This window comes from Vanessa atalanta, chromosome 8 (assembly GCF_905147765.1).
Source record: "Vanessa atalanta chromosome 8, ilVanAtal1.2, whole genome shotgun sequence".
Taxonomy (NCBI): Eukaryota; Metazoa; Arthropoda; class Insecta; order Lepidoptera; family Nymphalidae; genus Vanessa; species Vanessa atalanta.
In genome coordinates, this window is record NC_061878.1 from 662,218 (window position 1) to 683,430 (window position 21,213).

Genomic DNA, 21,213 nt, shown 5'->3' on the forward strand with positions numbered 1-21,213 from the left:
ATCATCCACGAGTAATATTTTCGTAAGATATAAAAATGTATAACCCGTACAAAAGTATATATCACACTGAATAACACGTTCTACAAATAACATAAGACGAATGTTGGCTAAAGTAAAACGTTGTAATTGAACAACGACTTATGTTAAATCGTTGTCTCACGTGTATTGTCGCACCGTGTTGTCGCAGGCTCATTATTTTCAAATTAACTTTAATCTTCCACTTAAGAGCAACGAACTTCCGTCGCCAGTCGAGGTTTAAAACCCATGACTATTAATTCTTTTGTCTTTAACGAATAGCTGAACAATTTTCATTAGGAGGTATTTCCAACAACAAAAACATAATTAAAATACGTAAACGAAATAATTTATTATGAACACAAAAAAATTGTAGATATCAAATAATACAAACTATATTACTTTATCTTATGTATGGGAACTAATTACAATGTATTCTAGCTAAAGTCTTAATGTAATGAGTCACACTTATATACAAAAACAAAGACACTGGAAATACAAGTGACGACTGTAGCTCTAATGTCTGAAACATTGTCGAATTATATATTCCCAATTAAATAATTACCTCCTAATCCATCTTGAATTATAACTATATTTTCACACATACGTACAAAGCTAAAATAAGACATACAATTAAAATTTGTTGTAATTAAATCAGTGTTTTGGGTAGTTAAAAGAACTTCAATGAAAATACTTCCATCAATAATAAATGAAGTTAGAAAACCTTTCTAATAAAAGTATTTTATTTGACTCGTGTAAACAAAAACAAAATCTGATATAGGTACCCGATTGTATTTTCAATAAATTAAATTCAAGTGTGTGATCAATTTAAGTTCAATCGATTGAAAGGACTTGGTTTAAAGTTCAGTTGCAAGATTCATCAAACACGCACTATACCAGATATAGTTAAATAGAAGCTTGTAAAACGATAATTATCATATGAAATTGGTTTCGGTAAATACTGTACACATAAACAACTATGACACCAGACTATGGCAGCATATATTTGGTTAACAATTAATTAGCCGAACATACAAGCCGGAAAACTTATTCAACAGTCGACAGTCGCTCTCGGGCACTCGTCAGCTCTACCACTAATTGCACGGCCACTCATTAATCACGCCACATCGAGTTCGCGTCTCGCGATGACTAATTCCAGTCGTCGGGCATCATTATTTAATTCACTGCGTCGGACTGTGCCTGGGCGTCCGTATTTGCCTGCCTTTGTCGGGCCACCTGCCCGCCGTGTACTGCACGTAACCGGGATCCGTGGGGGTGCCGGTCGCTCTCCCTTCTACATCCGGCCCTTCCCTATCTTTCTCCTCGATCGGCTCCATCGGGAATAAGGCTGGAGTTTCAGACCGTCTCGACCTGTTGGAACTCCGTAAATAGTCTTCAAGTTGTTGAATCGTCGGTGAAGGGACCGTCTTCGCTCTCGTCGGAGACTTCGATTGACGTTTCTTTTCATACGTCAGCGAGAGGTCCTCGTGCAAATGTTTCAATCGGCCCGATTTCACTTTGGAAAACACCGGTGTTTGTAATTCAGGCAAATAGTCTTCTTTCACCGGCAATCGCCCCGCTACGTTATCTAAATAGTCTCTCAGATATTTTTCATTGAATTTGGCAAGTTCCTGTTCGTAATGCAGCTTGTCTGGTATTGACAATGGATCTGAGAGCCGAACGTAAGTTCCTGCCTCGACGCCGTTGCGCAAAGATCCAAACTTTGATCTTTCTAGATCTTTCTCTATAGGAAGGTTGTCTATTTTCGTAAACACACTATCGGGTTCGTCGAACAAGCTGCTCTCTTCGTTTTTCGTTTCTTTTTCTTTAGCTTTGTTAAGATCTAAATCCTTCGGCCTCTCGGCGGGTACGTGTCCGTTTTGCTTTCCGTTAGGCACGTGGCCATTAGTTGCTGGCGTTGTATGGGACAGTATGGAAACTTTCTTTTCGGGTTTCGGCGAAGAAAATGAATCGGTTTGCGAAGGTCGTGTCGCTGTGTACACTCTGGGTCCCAGGAGATCTATTAGAAATAGAATAGCGGTAGCGAGCGACAGCGAACCCAGTACAGACGCGTTTACTATTAGGTTTCTTGGGACTGAGTCTAGTGACGCTAACTCTAGACCACCTGTGGAAACGAAACAATTTACAATAATCCATAACATTCCTTTAATACTTACATGAAATTCTTCTTACTTAATTTAAACTTACCCAAAATTAAAAAGAAAAGCATTCCAATACCGAGGAGAAAACCTTCCAATATCCGTCGTCCCTTTGGTACTTCTTGAAAGATCCGACCCAATATAAGTCCGAAGGTTATTATCACGTAACCTGTTACGAAAGGTTATGAAATAAATAAAACAATTTTAAAAATACTTGTAATTACATATTTTGAGAGACGCTAATATTTTATTGAGATAAAAATAAATTTTATCGGAGGCTAATCTGTGACAGGCTATCTTAACCCTTATAATTATTTTAACTACTAATTTAAATAGGTAAAAATAATTATATTAAAAATACCAGGAATAAAGTTACTAGCACTGTTCCTAATTAATTCTTACTATCATATAAATAAAATCCACGAAGTAATATCGAGCTGCAAGTGCACTACTATAGGTAGTTATTTAATGAGAATAAATGATGTTTACCTGACAATATCAATATCGGCCTTGAAATTCTTGCAACTAGTTAACTAAGTTTATACAATATTGGATAAAATAAAAACTGTATTTATTAAGAGTAAAAATAAAATAAATGCAAAAATAGCCTGGATAATGGATGATGGATAACTCAAATAAAGTTAACCTATTGGCTTGTTTACTTTTGATATATGTAATATAATTATTAATTACTAAAAAAAATATGTAAGTAATCACAACTCTTAAAGAACTTGACAATATTATGTACAGACACCCTCTACTCCTACAACAGGTATTTAAACGCAATCTTACCCCCATATGTAGCATCAGCAAAGGCTCCGCCAACGGAGTCCCAGGTAACGGACGTGAGAAGGGACCACTCCCGCGAAAACTTCTGCAAGAGCAGCGCCAGGCGAGCCTCGTCGTCAGAGGACACTCGCTTTGCAACCAGGCACGCCACGCAGAACAACTACGCACGACATTATGTAATGGTTATATCGAAACGTGTTTTGAATTAATATTACAACGATCTGACGAACGATCTTACGAGAGTAGTATGTGTTACCTGCTTAAACTATCGTCAATAAATAAATACCAAGCAAAAGTTTCCACTCTATTCTACAAGAATTTCTTTGCACAAGCGTTGCTTAATAAGTGATAAATTATTCGCTTTTATATTACTCAAATATTTTTAAAGCACATTGAAGCACGAATAACAATTAATTAAAATTAACCAAACAAATATTACAAATTCCGAAGCAGAGGAATATCTAGCAAACATCCTGCGACACCTATCAAAATGTATTTAAATGTAAGACAGGAGAAATTTACTTATATTGGGTTTTAACCTCTGATAAATAGTAATTAGGTATGTCTAATCGTAAGTGCAATTTTATTGAACATTTAATATTTTTTTAAGAAAATTCGTCCACACTCATACCACTTTTACTACTCTCTGTTCTAAGCTCTTAACTCGTATATCAATATTGTGCAATTGGTTTCAACTTCGTAGGTGGAAGGTGCCTAATATAACATACATCGTTTGTAAGCTAAATAATTTTATTCAAAAAAAAAAACAAGCAAGACGTGCCATATTTTCATTACGTAGGTGTATAACAGATTAGTATAAATTGTAAAACATGGTATACTTCAAAAAGAAATAACTATTCGTTTTCAGTCTCGTTGCAACCGGTGACAACCATGTTATAAACTTTCATGATCGACATTAAGTGTAATATTACTACTCCACCAAATACAACATGCAATGTCGAGTGTGAAATAATACTATAAACTAATAAATATTTCATGCAGGCCTCAATATTGTTTGCTAATTACTAGTATACAGCTCCTTCAAAGGAAGTCTGTTTAAAAATCCTTTCGAACAATACCCAGCTTACAATAGCTGGCGATTTGTCAGCATTTAGCCCTACACTTACCTTCAGAGCTACGACCTCTCGTAAGACTATCGTTACGTCATTGTCCACCGTGGGATCGGCATTGAAACGCATGTATTAATAAGGAAATTTTACAGCGAAAATGAGATAAGGGAAACTATATGCACACATTAATTTTAAATTATCTTTAATTAATCCTGCGAGCTCTAGGAATAAAAAAAATACCTATTAGTTTCAAACTTGTGACCTATGACAGTAAAGATGTTCAGGTCCCTTGGCTAGAATTATTATCTCCGCGAAAAACCATTACAAGTTTTCACAATTTAAAAACAAGTTAAAAATAATTAAATAATTAAAAAATAATTAAATTGTGCAAAATCAATCATATCGTAATTGGTATACCTTCCAAATGGAACGCAGGTAACTCAAGTAAGCCATCTACATAACATGTTGTGAAACTAAACATTTGGTAATATGCATGCTATAATGTCAACACTGGCCAGAGGCGAACGAAATGGAAAGAAGTTTTTGAACAACACTCGAAAATAACTTATTTCTGTTAGATATACTTTAATACTTGCTCAATTTATTTTTCTAAATTATATATTAATTGAACTTAGCTGAAGCTTTTATTTAAACAATATGTACCCTACCTAATATTATTAATTTCTACCTAACTTGATTAGATACTTGAGTAAGAACGAAGCCTGTAATCGGCAGAATAGTAAACATAAGATATAGTTAGTCAACTAGTTTTGGGTGTGTGGTGTTATGTGAAGCGGTAGTGCGGGCAGCGCTATCGGCCTGGCCCGATGTACTCACGAACTCTAGGATCTTGAGCGCGACCCACTTGTCGCACAGCGGCATGGCGCGTGCTGCAGGCGGACGACCGAGCGACGCAAGCGCGCACTTTTGTTTGACACCAACCGACTTGTATTTTCACGCGCTTCTGCGTGTGACATTGAATGAAAACGTACTCACCTGAGACGCGTCGCGCCGCACGGTCGGGGGATACGTTAAAATGAAACACGGCGGTAAATCATTGTACTTAAATTTATTAATCGACCGATCGATAGCGTCGTGCGATATTGTTTTGAACACCGAGAGCCGAGCTAAATTCATATCGTCTCGTTGCGGAATGATTAGATTTTGCCGATTCTAGTTAATTTCATAATGCCGCATTCGTTCGATGCCGACAAAATGGTTCCAAATTGATTCTACTTATAACCTGATTTTATATAGAATTGTACACAAATAGTAAACTACGATATTAATGAACATTTCGTTGAAAAAACATCAAAAAAGTACAGATCGTTGTGCAATAATACTATCGCTATATGCCCTTAATTCATATTCTACCGTAACATAAAAATATTAAATAATGACAGAATCGTTCTTAAATATACCGATGCTGGCTTAAAAGCTTGAAATTTAATTAAATACATAAATTAAAAACATATTGAAATTGGATTCTTAAATTTAAAATATCGTACTTGAAAAATTAATAATAAATGTCAATCATTAAAAACCTGTACCCACATAATAATGTGGAGCGCAAGAGACGAATTCTATAGTCCTGCAATTATTATATGGACGCTGAATAAATATAAGGCAAAGCAATTGAATTCTTATAGTAAATAAAATCACTCGTAACAAGTACATAAGGTAGGGAAAAATACAAATCAATTTAACACATTAATCAAATCCACATGCTACTTGATAAAACGTCATCTCTTACGCGCCAGAAACTCCTCCTTAACCATATAAAATATTTCGAACATGTTTACATGCATTAAAATAATTTAATTACATACAGTGCTGCAGAGACAGAAACTTGAATGAAAATGATAGAACATTTTTCAAAATAGATCTTTCATGCAAGTAAATTTAATTTAAGCATTTGCAAATATTTATGCAATTCTTCAGCGCGTACCGATAAGGCGATACACCTAAGTAGATACGAACGGTTTCGCAAATAGAAAATTATCTTCAAGTTTTATTCCAATTTCCGCCTGTGCCTCACTGTTCAATATACTATGGTATATTGAGTGCATTAAGCTTATGTTAAAATAACAAAACACCAGTTAGTGCAAAAAGAAATAAGTGCAATCTTAATTCATGCAATAAATAATCAACATTAAAAAAATAAACAAAAAGATGCAGAAATTGACCATGGGTTAACTGTAAAGTTAATATTGGTACAAGTCTGAAACTATTGCCTTAATAAGCTGGACTATGAGCACAATATTTTTAAAATGAACTCAACCTAAAAAAGTACAACCATTATCCCACAATATTCAAGTTAGTACTTCATCTAGTTTTGTAAAGTCAGATATACTTACAATCAAAATAAAATGCTCATAGTCCAGGTCCATGACCAAAAATATTATTGTTAAAAGAGTTTCGAGACAACTTGTAAAAAATAGCAACCATTCAGAATATAAAGACTGCAAGCAACCGACAATTTCGTTTATATTGTTTACAAATCGCATCGAAACTTTGTCTGCGAGTGTCCCAGGCGGTCGCGACTCACTGGTGGCCCCGAGCGGGCGTCATGAACTCCCCGAGAGGGTATCGCGTGGTCCACGGGTTGAAATCCCGCTGCGGCGGAGCGGCTGGCGGTGACCACACGCGCGCCTCTGACATGCCCAGCGTGGACATGGACGACACCAGAGACTCCATGCTATGCAACTGACTCGACCAGCTGTGGACAACGACTTAAGGTAAAGTAAGTAATGTCATATAAATAAAATCATAGAAATATCCAATTATATAAATGAATTTTGAGGATAAATAAATAATGTATTAACATCTTTATATTCCTGTTAAAGTATATATTATAGTATACAATTAAAGAGTAAGAGATTTATGTAGTTGATGGAAGTAAAAATTCACTAACTCCAAAGACGCGGAATGCGAGGGCGGCGTTTGCGGCTGCGCGGCGCGTTGCGCCTCCCGGATCATGCGCAGGCGGCGCGCCGCCGACCAGCGCTCCAGTGAGTACGAGCCGCCCGAGCCCGGCGACGCCGCCACGCTCGTCGCCGCGCCCTCGTCGTCCACGCGGGACAGCTCCACGCCACGCTCGGGGCTCCAGCGACCGATCTAAAATTGATTTCATATCAAGTTGAAGACTAATATAGTCCCGTTATACTTTAATTCTTTTTTACCATGTGTAAATTAAATGAAAAAATAATCATCAGTATTTTTTTAATAATTACCTCTCTATACTGTCGCAGCAACTGGGGGGACTGTGGCAGTGACCAGTCTACGGCGGGTCGCGCGCCACAGCCCCAGGCTGCCGCCGCCGCTGCCACCAGCGCCTTGCGCGCCATAGCTGCGCCGCGGTGTGAGCGGTACTCCACGATGGCGGCGCAAGATGCGGCGCCACGTCGAACGCGAACCTCTTGGACCTCGTCCGTCAGCGCATACAATAAGCGAATTATCTCCGCAGTGGGGGTGGTCGGTGGGATGCGGGATATGAATATGCGACAGTTATTGATCGATGGACAAACGCCTGGAATTTCGTTTTATTTTATATGTCGTCCAGTTAAGCTAAGAAATTAAAAAAAGCCGCCAAAATCAATTACCCAATTGCCAAGAAGGCCTGATCATGTAATTGTTGAACATGCGTATAGCATTTCCCGCCTCTGCCTCCGTGGTGTACATCGCGAAAGCATACCTAAATAATATATTTATGCTTTTACTGTTACATTATCAGATTTCTTACAAAACATTTCGATAATTATTATAGTTTTAAAACACAAAACATTTTAAAAGTATCTGTAGGTACAAAACGTTACATACAAAATTTAATCACAGACTTACCCTCTATTCCACCCGGAGAAATTGATCATCAGACGAAATTCAAACAGTTCGCCAGCCTGTCGAAATAGAGGTACAAGCGTGTCCTCGAAGCAATCGTGGGGAATGCGTCCAATAAAGACCTAATATTAAAAAAGGATAAATAATTTAATAATATGCATAATTTGTAACGTGAAATCTAGCCATAAAATATAAAAATATTTTAATGCTCCGCCGGAACGATACGTCTAGTGAGGCGCTCATGGTGTCCGTCCAGACCAAACAATATTAAAACATAAATTACAGTTGGACATTAAAAAATCATTCCCCATGAAGAAATTAGTTAATTTGTACTGATCGTCATTTATAGACAATATTTTACTGAGAATACGTTTACGTTTTATACAAAAATTATACTAAAAATAGAATAATTGTAGAGATTTTTAATGTAACGGTAAAAAAGGTTATAAAAAATCTTCAAAATTCTTAATACTAATGTTATTAACGCTAAGTTTGGGAACAAAATTTCCATATAATTCACTCATGAGGTAAATTTTATTAGTACCACTACTTGTAGTTTCGAGTATAAAAATTATCGAGTAACACGTCTACCTCCACGATATCGCTCCGTTGTTAGTTCATAGCGCTTCGAATTTATTATATCACAACTTTGAGTAGGATTGCGCGGAGTTACATATATATTTTACCTTAGAAATTTATAGACCACGGACTATTATCGTTTAAGTTTTCTTGGGGTGCTTATTTTTATTGCTCTATTAAAAACAATGTAAACAAGTAAAAAAATATATGCTATACAAATTGCATTGCATGACCAATTGACTAGAACCCGTATCCCTGACATTAAACGATTAGAAACATGGTCAAATCAGAAGTTCAACAAAACAAGCAGTAACTGACGACGGTGGTATATAAGGTATATAACTACTACTGAATACTAATTTTTATTTACGTCTACTGGACGCTTCTATACAATTCAATATTTCGAGACAATGAATGGTACCAAACAAACAAAGGTTCTTTTTTTCATAATTATTAGATAGCAGCTCTTAAGAACTAAAATAAAAGTCTAAGGCGCGTAAACAATACACATTATAAAATCAATCTATATAGAATATTGTAGCTCAATATTTTAACAATTTATTTAAAAGGAAATATTAAAAGTGTATTAATTATAAATTGGCGTACATAATTGCAGACTAGATGATTCGTAAGAGTAAATGGGATGGGAGTTATAGATTTTTTTATGCAATGATAAAACTATAATTATGCTCTATACGCGCAATGCTATATATAAGTTGAAAACCAAATGATACGAACACTAAAAAGAAGACTACTTTCATAATAAGTAACACCTAACTAACACAAGCTCAAAATAATTTTAGCGTCTAATATTTTAAGATACACAATGATGGTGGCGGGTAAATCAAATAGGCCAAATACGTTATATAGGCTTATGTTAAAAGTTCATACGTTTAACTGAAAAATAATTACCTCACAATTCCTTGAAGGTTCAGGGCCACTCCAAGCATGAGGAGCCTTTCTGTATATTCTTTGACCATTTATTTGTGTTAGTGTATAAGATGTGTTATTTTCTGTTAAGGATAATAATCTTGATGATAATTCATATTGATTTACTTCACTTGACGAATAATGCTTAACGGATGGCATTTTTAATATATTTTAAGCTTATAATAAATATTTATTATTTTTTTAATATACGTGCCCTTCTGATGAGCAAGAAAAATGAAAGAACTTCAAAGAAAGCATTTCTAAAATGGCGAGCAACAAAATGGCGATATTAATATGACCTTGAAACTAAATCAATTCAATGTTTCTTTATTTGGTCATCATTTAAAAATATTTTTTAATAATCTACAAACATTAAAGTAATAATTAAAACACAGCTTAATACTTATTTCTTGCTACTTAATATTGTTAGGTTTTATTTTGAATTATAAAACGGATGTTTATACTAAGCTGTTTATTACTTGTCTATTTTTAAATTTACATTTCCTTCTCATAAATTCAGTTCCGTATATTTACTATAGTTATAATTATTCATCAACATTCCTATTAAATTTATAAAGTGAATTGATTTTACTATACTAATATTAGAATATTATAACTTTACATCCAAATGTTTGTGTATTTCCTACTATGTCCTATTCAAAACCAATATTTATATTAAAAAACATTATGGAAATATTTAAACATACAATACAGATACTTGGATAGTAACAATAAGGGTATTATATTGTAAAATTAATATTCCAATTACACCTGTTCCAATGTTGAGGCAATTAATTCGTTAATTGATGTTTTAATCTTTTACGATATAATTGGAAACAATAAATAAGACAAAAATACATGTACACGTATTTATTTAGATAAATCGATCAAGTAATTTATAACAAGTATAATATAGTATAATATTTAACAAAAATTATTCTATAATTGCAAGTAGTACTAGGGTAACTATGAATTTTACAAGGATATTTGTTTTAATATTTTGAATACTTTTTTTAGCTATTTGACTAGTATCTAGGCTATTTTTTAATTGCATACGTAAAATATAAATTCTTCGCGTTTTTTGATTCATTCTCAGTATCTGTGGTTTAGTAAAAAAATCCAACTTATTCTGTTTAATTAGTTTCATTACATTTGGACTAATGGCTGTGATCGCTTCCAGTTGTATAGAACTTATTTTTTGCTTAGGAACGCCTGTAAAGATTTTTTTTTAATATTTTTTTTGGCAAATACATTCAACAGACATTACTAACATTTATAGTTTTTGAATCTTGACTTACAAGGTGAATAACGATTTATAATTGCAGGCAACAGCAGGCCGTCTTAACTTAGGATGACGGGCGTGCAAAAACTCGGGCGCGGCTATTTGGGGGTACCTCAAAGATAATGGTAAAGTCTTGACCTATTGGTATGTTTTTTGCGAGGAGGGCAGATTGCCAGAATAATGCTTGCACGTGGACGCTTTTTGTGGTTAAAATGGGGTTGGGCATAAGCGACATAACATTCTATGAGTGATCTTAGATCCCATAATTGACGGCTCGTTGACTGACAGTGTAAAGAATGATTTATACAATACTGCAATAAGTTCAGTGCCAGAGTCAAGCCATCGAAAGTGGCGTGAGCGAGTTAGTCTTCACTCATCTATATTTGTGAAATAATAAAAAAACACTATGATCTTTTTTATTATTTTGAGGTAGTAAATTTTGATAATCATTATAAGATATACTCAATACCTACACGTAAACAAGGTATTTAATCGGCCAACTTCATGTGAAGACCATGTATATGGCTCCCCGTAAGCATTCGGATGTATAGCAATGTCATATAAAGTCTGAAAAAACAAAAAATAATTGCATATTTCATTTTTAATGACATATTATCATGTTTCATCATCATCATTGATTAAGGCTAATAAATAAGGTTAATTATATATGGCTATTAGATAGAAGTGCAATTTTACAGAAAAATTCTGACTTTTCTGTAAAATTGCACTTCTACCTCGTAAATATCTATCGTATAGATATAATGTTAATTTATAATGAGAGGGCTGCCATTCATAGCCTTTATTTAATGTATCATCAACTATGAAAACTAAGATCATAACGATCTCCCTTGTAATAACACCTGTATTTTGAAGCATAATATGGCACCTTTGTTTGTTCAGGATTACATCGCCCAAGTTTGCTCAAGACATCAAATGTAAGTTCCTTAAATGTTACGGGTGATATTCTTCTAAGATCATTTGAAGGGAATCCACACAATAGATATCCTAATTCATTAATTTCAGAACCACTTTTAAACCAGCTATTACCATAGTAACGCCTATAAGCTGCAGCCAAAATGCCAATCTGTAATAAAAAAAAAAACACTTATACCGTAATGTAGTAATATTTTATATATTGGTTTCTTATTTTAAAGTACAGTTTATTTATTTAAAATTGCATTACAATGCTCTACAAATGCAGTTGTAACACACAATGATTAAACTATATAGTTAACTATTCTGCCAGTTAGAGAAGGAGTCAATTAATACTAATATCGACAGATTAACGCCAGATATATGTTTAAGACGGCAACTTTTACAAATAAATCTTATTATTAACACAGCTAACCTTGCGCTTGCTTAAGTCTACATTATTCTTCGAAAAGTACTTGTGAACAGATGGGTCACCAAAATTAACATAGTATAGATCTTCTTCCGGTATGACATTTAAAAGACTTCCAAATGCCAAAAACTCTCTGCCTTGTAAAAATGCTGCAGTTTTTCCATCTATCAAAATTTTGACCATGACTTTTATTAAGTTCTTCTACTGAACTCTTACTGCAACCTTAATATCATAAATTTACAGATAGGCGGACAGGCAAATGGGCCACCTGTTAGTAATTGACATGGAGCTGGTAACCATTTTTACATCAACAATCGACAATAATAAATATTGCTTTTTTGTTGAATACTTGACGAGACATTTCAAAACGGGCGTTCACAAAGTAGACTGTGAACGCTCGAATGCCTCACATGCTGAGACTATTCACAGCATGTGAATATTTAAATATATTAATTATAAGTCTTTAACTATGAGTATAACTCAAATATCGCAGTGACTATGTATTATTAGTACAAATACCCACCGGTTACAATGTCCCATGCTAATAACGCTCTTGATATTGGTATTAAATTTTTCTTTGTATTAATTAATATGTGCAGTATTGTCTCAGGATCGATCCTCGAAAATGAACTGGATGGTCCAAAAAAGACAATATCCATTGAGTTTTCAATTTTTATTCTGTTATCTACTTCATCATAAAAGTCATCATAAAAAGTTTCGTCTGCTGAGATAAAAATAAGATAAAACAACTGAATATTTTAAATGCTCAATAATACGTAGTTTTGTATATAAATATAAGTAGATTAAACCTACCAGTTTCTGTTATTGCAATCATAGAATTCTTTTCGTCCTCATAAGCTAACTCCAATTCCTCTATAGATCGAGTTTGAAGCTCTTGAGTATTAATTCTGAATGGATTAAGCAAAACAATTAGTGAAAAAGGTCACAATTTAATGTATTGTATATGAATTAATAATTATGACACGAAAATCAAACGTTCCTTCCTATACTATATACTGTAAATTGTTTTCCTTTAAAATTATATCAGAGAGTCATCCTAATTAATGTTGTTGTTTTAATACACTAGATGGCGTCCTTAACTCCTAATTAAGGTTCCTCGACAAAACATATAAAACCTTCCGTCAGTTAAAAGATATTTCTATTAAAAATAGAGAATAAATAATAATGATGAAAGATAACAAATAAAAAGTTCAAAAATATTAATGATACTTCTTGTAACATATATATGAAAATGTTGTAATTTCATTACTATATTTGTGAAATAATGTTGTACATTACCTTCTGATTATTAAGAGCAATATTAATTTTAATATATACATTTCGTAATAGTGTTTAATAATCTAGTAGACTATGGAAAATATGTTAATCAGGGAAATTGAAAGAGATTTTTGAATAATTCGAAATTAAATAATAATCTTTAAATATTTAGTTGTAGATAAGATTGGATCAATTAATCAGGTAAATTTTATTCCTTATTTCATTTATTATACATATTTACATAAAGTGTTTATTTATCTGAAATACCTTTAAATTTATACAAAAAATCGATAGAATAACGTCACTAACGATAGTGACTACTGTCAATGTTTAAAAAAAGAAATGTTGCTGACATGTTGACATCACTAAATTGATAACCTAACTTTACAATCCTACATTATTTTTTAAATAATAATTAAGTACAAATATACAAGAAAGATAATCTATATGCCTTAAATCGAAATGATATTTGTGTCGTAGTAGTCTTTTAGTATATACTTTTTGTGTAGGATTATACTAATTTAGTTTTGTTTTAACATTGTTAAAAATTTTGGTCTTGTACCATGGGTATTTTAGAAAAGATATCTGAAATTGAGAAAGAAATAGCAAGGACTCAGAAGAATAAAGGTACACTATAACATATTATTCTATTCCATTATTCATTTAGGCTTACAGTGTTTGTTACTATCAAGTTACGACCAGGCTAGACTATACAAGAAATTTTTAAATTTTTTGATCATGAAACTTTTAATTCAAATCAATTGTGGAAAGTCTCGCTAGCACTTTTACACACAAATAAAATAGGTTATGTTTCAATTAGAGTTTTTTTTTACTTACCTCAATTTCTGCTTCTTATTCAAGTTACACCATTGATAGCTTTTGTATTCAAAAGTACTTGCCCATACAATATTTATAAATAAATAACATTGTTCTTAATTTGTATTCGATTCCATAGCTATGCACCTAAACTTTTTGCACTATTAAGCATTTTTCTATGCGCATCTAGTAATGTAAAATTTTTTATTACAGCAACTGAATATCATTTGGGTTTATTAAAAGCTAAATTAGCTAAATATAGATCCCAGTTACTTGAACCATCTAAAAAAGGAGGTGATAAAGGGGAGGGTTTTGATGTGCTCAAATCAGGTGATGCCCGAGTCGCTCTTATAGGATTCCCATCAGTTGGTAAGGTGAGAATTGTAAAATGATTAATAATAATATTTATTTTTACTAAATATTTTTCAAAAATTATAATTTTGTAAATGTAGACTGTGGAACTTCAGAAAAATCACATAAACTGTTACTTAAATTATAAACACAGTTTTAAACAACAAACAAAATTAAAATAAATAGCATGCATTAATTAAATAAGTTGCAAGTATTTAATTCTTTATCTGTATCTGATTTTCTCGAAAGCATAATTTTTATTATATTTAAAGTAATCATGTTAAGTTAAGTTAGATCACTGATATATAAATGCTTTAAATTAAATAATAAATATTAATTGAGTGCATAAAATATTACCTCACCCACTCATCAGATATTCTATCACCTAATGGTAGTACTCAGTACTGTTGTGTTTCAGTTTGAAGGGTAAGTGAGCCAGTGTAACTATAAGCACAAGGGACATTTATTCTTAGTTCCCAAAGTTAGGGGCGCATTGTCGACGTTTAGTATTTGTTACAGCGCCATCATCTATTGGGTGGTGGTACCATTTAACATCAGGTGGTCCAGTTGCCCGTCCTTCTATGTATAATATAATAAAAAAAGGACAAGTGTTCATTCCATCGTGATGCTCCATTGTATTTTGATGGACGTAGCTATGACATATACAATTTCTTTACTGTGTTTTCCTTAACTAATGCGCCGAAGTTTTCGAAGCGCTACATGACATGTTTACGCAAATTGTCATTCATCAAAATATGTATGGTGAGTAAATTTTGACTTGGTTTTATTTTTTAAATTCTAGTCAACCCTCTTGTCCACGTTGACGCACACGCACTCAGAAGCTGCTAGTTATGAGTTCACAACGTTGACATGTATTCCTGGAGTTATTGAATACCGCGGTGCAAATATACAACTGCTCGACTTGCCTGGTATCATCGAAGGTGCCGCTCAGGGCAAGGGTAGAGGGCGACAGGTGAGGTGATCATTTCATTTATGATAATACTGAATTATTTCTTACGTTGTAGTATTCGAATTTCAGAAATACAAAAGATCACGAATAGTGTCAATACCACATTTTTACCGAGATTAATTTCTTTCCTGAAATAAGATGACGTCACGTGAATCTTAATGATGTACACTGTATAAACTAGGTCGTTTTACATTTATAATTTGTAATAGTATAAAATTTTATTATTATCAATTAGCTTCTTCTAAAAATATTTATGCACATACATCGAAATAATCTTAGCACTAAAAAAGATTGAATAATTTAATTTCCTTCATTGTAACCTGTAATTATATATCATACTTAAAATAGTAAAAACCATTTCAACTTTGAATATATTGTTAATTATCGCAACAGGTGATAGCGGTCGCCCGTACAGCGGACTTGGTGCTGATGATGTTGGATGCGACCAAACCGTACGTGCATCGGCAGCTGTTGGAGCGAGAGCTGGAAAGTGTGGGCATCAGACTGAATAAGAACAAGCCCAATATATACTTTAAGGTAAACAATTGTACAAGCTTCCACTCATTACATATCCTACCGCAAAACAGCAATAAAATAGGTTATTTTCGGTAGTGAAAAATAAATTATGAAATTTGATATTGAGATAGCGATTGTTATTCATTATTTTCGCAAAAAACATCAATTATTTTGTAATGATTTAATTGTTAATGTTGAGTGAGTAACGGTCGTACATACAAGACTGTTGTTTTTAATAATCTGACGTCATCAAAAGGACTGACAGCATTTTTGCGGGAATAGAAAAGTAACTTGAGGCAAAAGACATAACATCCTAGCTAAGGTTGGTGTCGCATTGGCGAAGCAAGAAATCAGTAATGATTCATATAATAGTTCAGGATCCATGGTCCATTTTTGCCCTTGATTAACCGGGGTAACGTAACACGAAATTTAATCAATAAATTTAAAAAATACGTTACTATTAATCGGAAATATTTATGAACACTAGTTATCTATCAGATCTATCTGTTGTTGTTACCTTATTCTCAAGTATGTGACGACTGTATATTGATTTATTGACGTAATTTTCTTTAAACCTAATTATACTGGAACACAGTCATATAGAATATTGACAGGGGTAGAATGAAGGGGATCCTACCCAAACAAAAACTGGCCTGCACAAACTCTTTCTACAATTCAAAAATGTTTGTAAAGATGAACATTTTATTTTTTCAATAAAATGTATAAAAATAAGTTAACTGTACTATATTGTAACTGACCCCCCCCCCCCCCACACGCAAGCAAGCGAAAACTAATAATAAATAAAAAAATAAATAATAAATAAAAACTGATAGATGATTAAAATATGTATTAATATGATTTCAGATTAAGAAAGGCGGCGGACTGTCCTTTAACTCAACGTGTCAACTCACTAAAGTAGATGAGAAAATGGTGCAGATGATACTGCACGAGTATAAAATATTCAATGCTGAGGTAATTTCATAAGTCATACTAATCTTTAAACAACATAAAAAACAAATTTACACTACTAGAGTTTGATGTATTGGACCTTAACCAAAGATGGCGGCTACTAAGTTTACAGCAATAGCTTAGTCGATAAATATTTGTTAAGAGTTAAGTAATAACGTTCCAGGTGCTATTCCGCGAGGACTGCACTCCGGACGAGCTGATCGACGTGATCCTCGGCAACCGCGTGTACCTGCCGTGCCTCTACGTGTACAACAAAATCGATCAGATCTCCATACAGGAGGTCGACCGGATAGCGCGCCAGGCGCACTCCGTCGTCGTCAGGTACGGCGACACTCTGATGTACTTTAACTGAAACAAGTCGAATCGCGTTAAAAAAGAATCTTTACATTTGGTAGATAGTCATTGCGTGGTTTATGTGTAAGTTATAGTTAAAGCCTTCACACTCCATATTTCCAAAAAAATTAGGCTGTTTTTCAAATTTTTTAAAACACAAAGTTAACTTTCTAGTAGTTCTGGCTGTGAGTTGATATATATATAATTTTACATGTTTTTGTAATATTTGTAAAGTCAAAATAACTTCCTTATTCCGTAGTTGTAACATGAAGCTGAACTTAGACTACCTCCTGGAGACCCTCTGGGAATATTTATCTCTTATCAGAGTTTACACCAAGAAGCCCGGTCAACCTCCAGATTTTGACGATGGACTTATTTTAAGAAGGGTATTTTTATTAAATTACATATAGCATTAACCTAAAATAATAATTAAAATATTTTTTTTTAAAGCAATATAACAAAACTAAGAATTTAATACTAAAAAAATACTGATTTATTAGTATATCAACTTATCTATATTTATCATATGAGACTATTCGACTTTACCTGCTGTGGTTGTTTGGTTGGCTATACACACCAAAGACTGTATGTTTCTATAATTATGGGAAATGAGTGTGTCTGTGTGTGCAGGGCGTGTCCATCGAGCACGTGTGCCACTCGATCCACCGCTCGCTGGCGGCGCAGCTGAAGTACGCGCTGGTGTGGGGCACGAGCACCAAGTACTCCCCGCAGCGCGTGGGGCTGGCGCACGCCGTGCACGACCAGGACGTCGTGCAGCTCATCAAGAAGTAGTGCACACTCTTACGGATACTTTTAGTTCATTTCATTTTATTTGTAAGTGGAAAGCTAACCGGCGACTCGCTGACTAGATGGTAAGTGTTCACCATCGTCCATAGACATAATTGGCACTGAGAAATATTAATTATTCTGTACACCACTTGAGCGCCGACAACTGAAGTATCTAAGATGTTACTTCTCATGTGGCTGTAACTATAATTGCTTGCTCATTTTAATAGCTAAGAAGGGGGCGATACCGACCTTGATGAAATTTCACAAAGACCCAAATTGATAATAAACATTTTAAAAATTAGTTTCTATATCAATTGAAATGTCAGTATGATATTTTATTACATCCTTCGAAGTCATGTCAAAATATTACGTTTTTCATTTTTTTTTATCTATAAAACTTAACCCTTGCTGTTTTTATATGTACCAAATACATAAGAGGTGACCACTCAAAACTAGAATATCTCAAGTACTTTAAGTGTACTGCAAACCGTCTTGTGTCCATGATACCTATTTGCCATAATTATATGGAAACAAACAACTTAATAAAATTGATCATTGTAAATTATTTGTTTTAGCGTGTACAGATTGACTTCATGCGTAAATATATATACAACGTAATATATATAAAACTGAAACATTTTTGTCACAGGTTTTCAAATGTGATTCACAAGTTATAAAAAACGGCATTAATCTTAAATAGTGATGTCCACTAAGCCTACAAAATATGAAATACTTTACAGGTCAAACTCTAGCAATATTGTACACCAGTAAAATATAAAGAAAATGTCAACTATGTATGTACTTGATTTCCAAATATCAGGGGGTATTAACTAAATTAATTAATCATTTTTTTTGTTATTTTATGCATGCTTATATATATATATATATTTCAGCTATTTTGCAATGTGTATCCGAAATGAATTATTTGGTACATTGCATATTTTTCACATGTATACCGAATTATAACACAACTCAATGGACAGTATATACTAAGAGTTACATTTAGTAATAATAATTCAATAAAAAATCAATAGAATGGTTAACATGGGTTAAGAGCAGTGTATCATTTTTCTCTTTTGATGTATAAATAAAGACATGATGCCTTTATACAGGTGTATTTTAAAACTCCTGTTAACCAGATCACGATTGATATATACATGAACTGTTGCAATAAAATTATTTATTAAATTTTTATAATGCATTTTATTTGTTTGACTTGTTTGTTTATCTATTTAATAATTCCTTTCCTCCTACCAGTTATAAGTATTATTATATAAATTATTAATCTATATTCAAAAGAAAACACAGCACACTGAGTAGCAGCACAGTAACAGAGTGTTGCTGTTTTGTGGTAAGTGTTTTCTAGCCAGGCCAGTTTTGCACAGCCCCCTTAAAATGTAATTATATGAAGGCAATTGAATGTTTGTTTACAATTTTTTATGTAGGCATTCATTTATAACTTTTAAATCTGAATGAGGAAAACAAAATTGTGCCATTATAATTTATTATTCCAATAGTGACATAGTTTAATAAACAGTTTTGAGAAGACATAAGTTCAACTAATATTGAACCCTTTTCACTTAAAATTACTAAGATATAATAAATAACGAAACAAATTAGTTTACATTAATTTTAATTCAATTTTATAGTTGAAATTCCTATTTCACAGTTCACCAAAATAGTTGATTAAATAAACATTTAATCTAACTTAATGTTGTTATTGTTCCTTTGCTTCATTAACAAGCAAGTCAGCCTCTGCCGTGGCCAGAGCCCAGCGATGCTCGGTGATCTCTAAAGCTTCCCACTCAGCTTTGAATGCAGCTTTAGGATCAGGAGGCATGGCCATTGCTGCTCCTGACATTTGCTCCTGCATCACTTTTGATTGATCTGCAGCTGTAATAAATATGTATAAAAATAAGTAACTTTAATGTAATTATAAAAGGAAATTAAACATTAATTCAAAAACAAATGCTTACCATTATTCTCTCCAAGTACAAGTGTATAAATTGTGCGTAGACCAAAGACATTTAAAAAGTACCATGAAGCTGATGAGACCCAGGATGCATCAAGATAGGCCAGTTCCACACCACGTTGCAACATGGGCTTGAAGCGAAGAGTCAGTGGAAATGGTACTTTTGCTGTGGAATTTGTATAAAACTTTAAGAATGCCTTTTGGACAAGATTTTTATCTAACATTACCTTAAAAGTTTTATTAATAAATAAAATTGTCTTAAAGTATTCAATCATATTACTGTTTAAAAAACTTAAAACTTACTTGTTAAGAATCCACTGAACATCCAATTAATCCAACCCCCAATGACAATCATTGGTAGTACATTTGTAACATTACCCTTCAACATATCAGTCATCATACCTGGGTCAGTCATGGGGTTCTAAAAAGTAAACAATTTGTAGATAAAACTCACGTTGACACTATTTAATCCAAGATGTATTTAGCAAATATTATTCTAGCATATTTCTATAGCCCTGATGAAAATATTTGGCGTCAGCAAAAAACGGCCAAAATAATTTTTAAATATATGGCAATCAATCCCTACTTGTGAAGCTGCTGCTCGTTTTTGAACTTTGAAATATCCCGTATCCTCATTGTTAAACCAATGTCGTCTCATTGCAAAGGACTGTCTCGGCAAATACTTGCCGTTCTCACGCAGTAGCCGAGCACGAATCATCACTTGACTGAAAGTAAGGTTATTTTACTATTTGATATTTGCTAAAATTATACAAAATAACTTACTAATATAAATATACCTATCCTGAACTTGGATTATTTCTATCTTCTTCTGTGATGATAATATAATCGATACATAATGTCTAACAATTCCAACCAAAAATGTTATAATCACAATGGGTAAAAATACCCATAAACGTATTTTCGGATCCAATAATAACTCTGCCATTTTTTACTATAGTTAACTTATTATTTCATTAAATATTACTCTTAGTAAATAATCCTACACCAACATTACATTCATTCAATTTCAAACACCTTAACAATTTCTAATTATATAGTAATTAAATAATGACTTGTCATGTCAAAATTGACAAACGTCATTTGCTGGATTCTGAACAAATTTGGATACGGATCTTTTAAGCCAAGACCATGTTAGCCATCGTGTTCCGTCGATACACTAGGTTACATATAAGAATGGAGTACAGTTCAGTGTGTT

General features: G+C 33.3%; 5 protein-coding genes across 5 annotated transcripts; 1 reads left to right on the forward strand and 4 right to left on the reverse strand.

The window, feature by feature from the left end:
* Positions 1-957: 957 nt before the first annotated feature.
* Positions 958-4,959, reverse strand: LOC125066002. Its single transcript, XM_047673879.1, has 4 exons — positions 4,871-4,959; positions 2,967-3,123; positions 2,224-2,343; positions 958-2,140 (listed from the first exon to the last, which is right to left on the reverse strand). Exons 1-4 carry the CDS (start codon positions 4,913-4,915, stop codon positions 1,197-1,199), a joined length of 1,266 nt encoding a protein of 421 aa, XP_047529835.1. The 5' UTR covers positions 4,916-4,959; the 3' UTR covers positions 958-1,196.
* A 1,618-nt stretch (positions 4,960-6,577) lies between these two features.
* On the reverse strand, positions 6,578-9,538 carry LOC125065881 (probable RNA-binding protein 46). The gene is made up of 6 exons (XM_047673736.1): positions 9,362-9,538; positions 7,874-7,992; positions 7,636-7,727; positions 7,267-7,562; positions 6,948-7,150; positions 6,578-6,752 (listed from the first exon to the last, which is right to left on the reverse strand). The coding sequence occupies exons 1-6, from the start codon at positions 9,536-9,538 to the stop codon at positions 6,578-6,580; spliced, it is 1,062 nt and encodes a 353-aa protein (XP_047529692.1).
* A 775-nt stretch (positions 9,539-10,313) lies between these two features.
* LOC125065882 lies at positions 10,314-13,343 on the reverse strand. Its single transcript, XM_047673737.1, has 7 exons — positions 13,303-13,343; positions 12,817-12,911; positions 12,527-12,727; positions 12,010-12,167; positions 11,548-11,745; positions 11,135-11,228; positions 10,314-10,591 (listed from the first exon to the last, which is right to left on the reverse strand). The coding sequence occupies exons 1-7, from the start codon at positions 13,341-13,343 to the stop codon at positions 10,314-10,316; spliced, it is 1,065 nt and encodes a 354-aa protein (XP_047529693.1).
* A 300-nt stretch (positions 13,344-13,643) lies between these two features.
* LOC125065898 (developmentally-regulated GTP-binding protein 2) lies at positions 13,644-19,240 on the forward strand. Its single transcript, XM_047673756.1, has 8 exons — positions 13,644-13,908; positions 14,311-14,471; positions 15,251-15,421; positions 15,812-15,955; positions 16,799-16,906; positions 17,067-17,224; positions 17,496-17,622; positions 17,867-19,240. Exons 1-8 carry the CDS (start codon positions 13,845-13,847, stop codon positions 18,026-18,028), a joined length of 1,095 nt encoding a protein of 364 aa, XP_047529712.1. The 5' UTR covers positions 13,644-13,844; the 3' UTR covers positions 18,029-19,240.
* Positions 19,241-19,641: 401 nt separating this feature from the next.
* On the reverse strand, positions 19,642-21,058 carry LOC125065706 (ER membrane protein complex subunit 3). The gene is made up of 5 exons (XM_047673480.1): positions 20,795-21,058; positions 20,584-20,722; positions 20,301-20,418; positions 20,002-20,163; positions 19,642-19,918 (listed from the first exon to the last, which is right to left on the reverse strand). The coding sequence occupies exons 1-5, from the start codon at positions 20,941-20,943 to the stop codon at positions 19,743-19,745; spliced, it is 744 nt and encodes a 247-aa protein (XP_047529436.1). The 5' UTR covers positions 20,944-21,058; the 3' UTR covers positions 19,642-19,742.
* Positions 21,059-21,213: the final 155 nt, after the last annotated feature.

Excerpts from the sequence above, each read along its gene's own strand:
- LOC125065706 (XM_047673480.1), bottom strand. The coding sequence starts at position 20,943 with ATGGCAGAGTTATTATTGGATCCGAAAATACGTTTATGGGTATTTTTA. Across the intron at positions 20,723-20,794 it reads ATAATCCAAGTTCAGGATAG|TCAAGTGATGATTCGTGCTC; the intron begins GTATATTTATAT and ends CCTTACTTTCAG. Across the intron at positions 20,164-20,300 it reads GTTCAGTGGATTCTTAACAA|CAAAAGTACCATTTCCACTG; the intron begins GTAAGTTTTAAG and ends CAAATTCCACAG.
- LOC125066002 (XM_047673879.1), bottom strand. The coding sequence starts at position 4,915 with ATGCCGCTGTGCGACAAGTGGGTCGCGCTCAAGATCCTAGAGTTC. Across the intron at positions 3,124-4,870 it reads CGCTCAAGATCCTAGAGTTC|TTGTTCTGCGTGGCGTGCCT; the intron begins GTGAGTACATCG and ends TGTCGTGCGTAG. Across the intron at positions 2,141-2,223 it reads GCTTTTCTTTTTAATTTTGG|GTGGTCTAGAGTTAGCGTCA; the intron begins GTAAGTTTAAAT and ends TCGTTTCCACAG.
- LOC125065898 (XM_047673756.1), top strand. The coding sequence starts at position 13,845 with ATGGGTATTTTAGAAAAGATATCTGAAATTGAGAAAGAAATAGCAAGG. Across the intron at positions 15,956-16,798 it reads AGCCCAATATATACTTTAAG|ATTAAGAAAGGCGGCGGACT; the intron begins GTAAACAATTGT and ends ATATGATTTCAG. Across the intron at positions 16,907-17,066 it reads ATAAAATATTCAATGCTGAG|GTGCTATTCCGCGAGGACTG; the intron begins GTAATTTCATAA and ends ATAACGTTCCAG.
- LOC125065882 (XM_047673737.1), bottom strand. The coding sequence starts at position 13,343 with ATGTATATATTAAAATTAATATTGCTCTTAATAATCAGAAG. Across the intron at positions 12,728-12,816 it reads GATTGCAATAACAGAAACTG|CAGACGAAACTTTTTATGAT; the intron begins GTAGGTTTAATC and ends TTTTTATCTCAG. Across the intron at positions 11,229-11,547 it reads GTAATCCTGAACAAACAAAG|ACTTTATATGACATTGCTAT; the intron begins GTGCCATATTAT and ends TTGTTTTTTCAG.
- LOC125065881 (XM_047673736.1), bottom strand. The coding sequence starts at position 9,538 with ATGCCATCCGTTAAGCATTATTCGTCAAGTGAAGTAAATCAATATGAA. Across the intron at positions 7,563-7,635 it reads CAGGCCTTCTTGGCAATTGG|GCGTTTGTCCATCGATCAAT; the intron begins GTAATTGATTTT and ends ACGAAATTCCAG. Across the intron at positions 7,151-7,266 it reads TGCTGCGACAGTATAGAGAG|ATCGGTCGCTGGAGCCCCGA; the intron begins GTAATTATTAAA and ends AATCAATTTTAG.